The 3,294-nt window shown below is 34.6% G+C and overlaps 1 protein-coding gene across 1 annotated transcript; it reads right to left on the reverse strand.

Annotated features, from left to right (window-relative positions):
* Positions 1-842: 842 nt before the first annotated feature.
* LOC136235980 (uncharacterized) lies at positions 843-1,915 on the reverse strand. Its single transcript, XM_066026108.1, has 4 exons — positions 1,640-1,915; positions 1,258-1,571; positions 1,103-1,169; positions 843-910 (listed from the first exon to the last, which is right to left on the reverse strand). Exons 1-4 carry the CDS (start codon positions 1,913-1,915, stop codon positions 875-877), a joined length of 693 nt encoding a protein of 230 aa, XP_065882180.1. The 3' UTR covers positions 843-874.
* Between the last annotated feature and the right edge of the window lie 1,379 nt (positions 1,916-3,294).

Here is a 3,294-nt window from a genome sequence, read left to right on the forward strand (position 1 = left end):
CTACACATAAAACTAGTACCACATTGTATAAATACATAAATATTCAAAATATAATCACAACTTAATTTCTTCAAGAAATAGTTGCATATATATCAATTAATTCAACTTATCATATTCAAGTTTTAGCCAAAAAACCTAGGAAGCTATGAATAAACACTAACAACTTCCACAAAAACACTTAAACAAATATCTACCCACTTGTCATATTCAAGTTTGTAGTCAAATAAACTAGGAAGATGAACAAACACTAACAACTTCCATAAAAAGACTAATGCAAATATCTAGAGACTTGTGATTTCGACTCCAAAATAATCGGCCCAAATATCTCGAACATCATTAATCTCCTCCTCATAATATGCCATTGATTTTGTTGCAAAATCCTTCAAAGAAAGTAAACATAAAATATCAATGTATTATGGTAGCAAATTAACTTAGGGAAAAACACGAAGGACTAGAATGAAAAAAATTGCAACTCTTACCCTTGTTAGATTCTCACTTTCAGAGTGATATTGCACTATTTCAAACATGTTGCGCATTATATAAAAGCCACACTCCGTTGCACCTATTTGTTGAGAGCACTACATGTATTGAAATTTAAATATATTAATTCACAAACGAGTAGATTACATATAACTTGAGGTTGAAAAACAATATCATACCTTTTCACTTCTCCATTCCAACGATTGATTGTTTCTATGAGCTCCTTTCCCTATTTGAATGTTCTTGAAAGCCCTATAAATTTGAAATGGATATTAATTAGATCGTTTAACAATTAAAGAACTAATAACTTCTACTAGCTTACTTATTCATGATGAGTCTAATTGCAAATTGGTGAACTCCTGACTTGTCAGAATCAAATACATGTACAACACGATTAGCCAAAGAAAGCACAAGAAGAATCCAATGGTTCCTACATGTAAACGGTTAAAGTTATAATCATAATCAACTTATACTTTTTTACTAGTGACATGAAAAATAAATAAAATAAAACATACTCTTCATGATATGGACAAAATATGAAGCTTTTAGAACTTTGTTCCATCACATGTCTCATGTATTTGAGAGAAGCATCCGAACTAGAACGCAACATGGTTGCTGAAACCTTACTTGGACACATGAATGTAATGGAGTTCAAATCAAACTTATAAGGATACCGATCTATCATAGCCCTGCATACATAGTGCATATTACGTTTAGACGAGCACCACAATTACCAAAAGAACAAAAAAGTATGGAAAAAAGGTTTGAATATCTTACAACATAAAAACTTGCAGAACTGAAACACTGAGACGATCTCCTATGAGAAGTTGAGTAACATCTTCTGACATGATATAGATAATGTCATCATGAGCATCAGAATAATTAAAAGCTTTCTTACCACTCCTCATTTTGAAGGTGTTTCCCTTCGGAAAGGTAAAAACAAATGACTGCAAATATCGACACTTTTCAGTCAAATGTGATAATGATACATCAATCTGAAAGGGTCTTTTAGGATTTATAGCAAACTCATTAGTCGCACGGCCACTATCAACCTGTTTCTTACTTCCACTCGGCTCTCTTGGAATGCTCACCTAATATTCAAATAAGAAATTAATTAACTATCCCAAATGATAATAAATTATAGTGAGAACTTAGTTACCTCATTATCATGACAAAGAAGAACCAAATCTTTTGGCCATTGCGTGAAACTACCTTCTGCTTCACCAAGTTTCTTAGCATATGAAGACAGTACGGGAATAAGTTCATGTAAATAACCTATCTCAACAAAGTCAACTGACACTTTCACATGTCCAGGACGCAATGGCTCATGATGATTAAGGGTCAAGTCTCGATGTACCATACCATGAGCAACAACGACTTTCACAGAGCCGATCATTAATTGCAACCGACATTTATGATGCTCTTGTAGATTCATTTAGGAGCAAATAGGTAAGAGTATATTCACATAACTGCTCCTAGATAACATATATGCTCCATAATAAGCACGATAAATATCACACAAATATTCACATATATCCATACCTCAATGTTGGCAAAAGGATCGATACCTCCTGAGTTACAACTACTAAAATGTGGAGTGACCGGGCTATTGGTCATATGATTTGGTATTGGAATACCAACTTGTGCAAGCATATTCCTAAACTTCTGCTCAAATGCCAATTCCATTTCCTTAGCCTTCTTATCAACCTCCAGTTGAATTATTGATTGCATTTCCTCCCTATGAAACTTGGCATCTAACTTAGAACTAGGTCCCCAAACATCCCTATGGCAAGTCGCACCACCAAATCCTCGCACACGACCACTACGGTCTCTGCTTCCGATAGAACGAGATAAGGGATCATCTGACCTATTTGGAACAAACTCTCCTGCAATTTCTTTTTGCTTCCACTCATCCTAGTCAAATAAAATTATGCTTAAATTATGGACGAAAATTAAAAAGCTTATTGGAATCTAAACACAAGCTAATGCATATATAATATGTGTGGCTGATTTAGTTGCCTCTCTCATTAAAATTTAATTTAAATACATTGTAGGAAGGAAGATTGGAATAAAATGCTAGAAATCCAAATCCTAGTTCAATTATTAATTAATAGATAAAATCAGTTCGAAGGATATCCTTAGAATCAATGCAATTAAGTTTGCTCAAAGATGCATGAACATGCCTTTAATTTATCATAACTATACAACTCTCCAACTCCAAACCACCTCTTTAAAGGGAAGTTTTTATGGTACTTGGGATGTAAATAAACAACTTGCTTCTAATGCCTCTTCTTATTTCAATGAAACTTGGCAAAAAAAAATTGGTAAAGGGACTTGGACTGTTAGGGTAAATTACATACATGGTGTACAACCTTTACCCATTTTCACACTTTGGTGTATAACCTTTAATTTTGCACACTAAAGTTTATAACCTTCTGGTGACCTCCCACTAAAGTGTATAGCCGGTATTTGTGACCGGTCAACGCAAGTCAACATTGCCACGTCAACATTTTGACCACTTTAAAAGTAAAAAATTCACACCCTTAATATAGAATTACCAAAATACCCTCATCCCCTTCCTTGCAACCCCTCCCTCACACTTTCTCTTTCTATCTCTCTAGGTCCTCTCTCTCTTTCTGGAAACTCAAACCAAATCAGAAGATGGATGGAAAAAAGGTAATAAATACAAATCAGAACAAATTACAAATCTCCTTCCAATTTCCCCCCATTAACGTCTTCTCTTCTTCTCTTCTTCAACCTTCCGATTCCCCACCAATGACCACCCGCAAAAAGCCCCACCCTACGCCAGAAAGA

This window comes from Euphorbia lathyris, chromosome 7, assembly GCF_963576675.1.
Source record: "Euphorbia lathyris chromosome 7, ddEupLath1.1, whole genome shotgun sequence".
Classification (NCBI taxonomy): Eukaryota; Viridiplantae; Streptophyta; class Magnoliopsida; order Malpighiales; family Euphorbiaceae; genus Euphorbia; species Euphorbia lathyris.

Excerpts from the sequence above, each read along its gene's own strand:
- LOC136235980 (XM_066026108.1), bottom strand. The coding sequence starts at position 1,915 with ATGAATCTACAAGAGCATCATAAATGTCGGTTGCAATTAATGATCGGC. Across the intron at positions 1,170-1,257 it reads GTTCTGCAAGTTTTTATGTT|GGCTATGATAGATCGGTATC; the intron begins GTAAGATATTCA and ends CTATGTATGCAG. Across the intron at positions 911-1,102 it reads CATTCATGTGTCCAAGTAAG|GAACCATTGGATTCTTCTTG; the intron begins GTTTCAGCAACC and ends GTTTACATGTAG.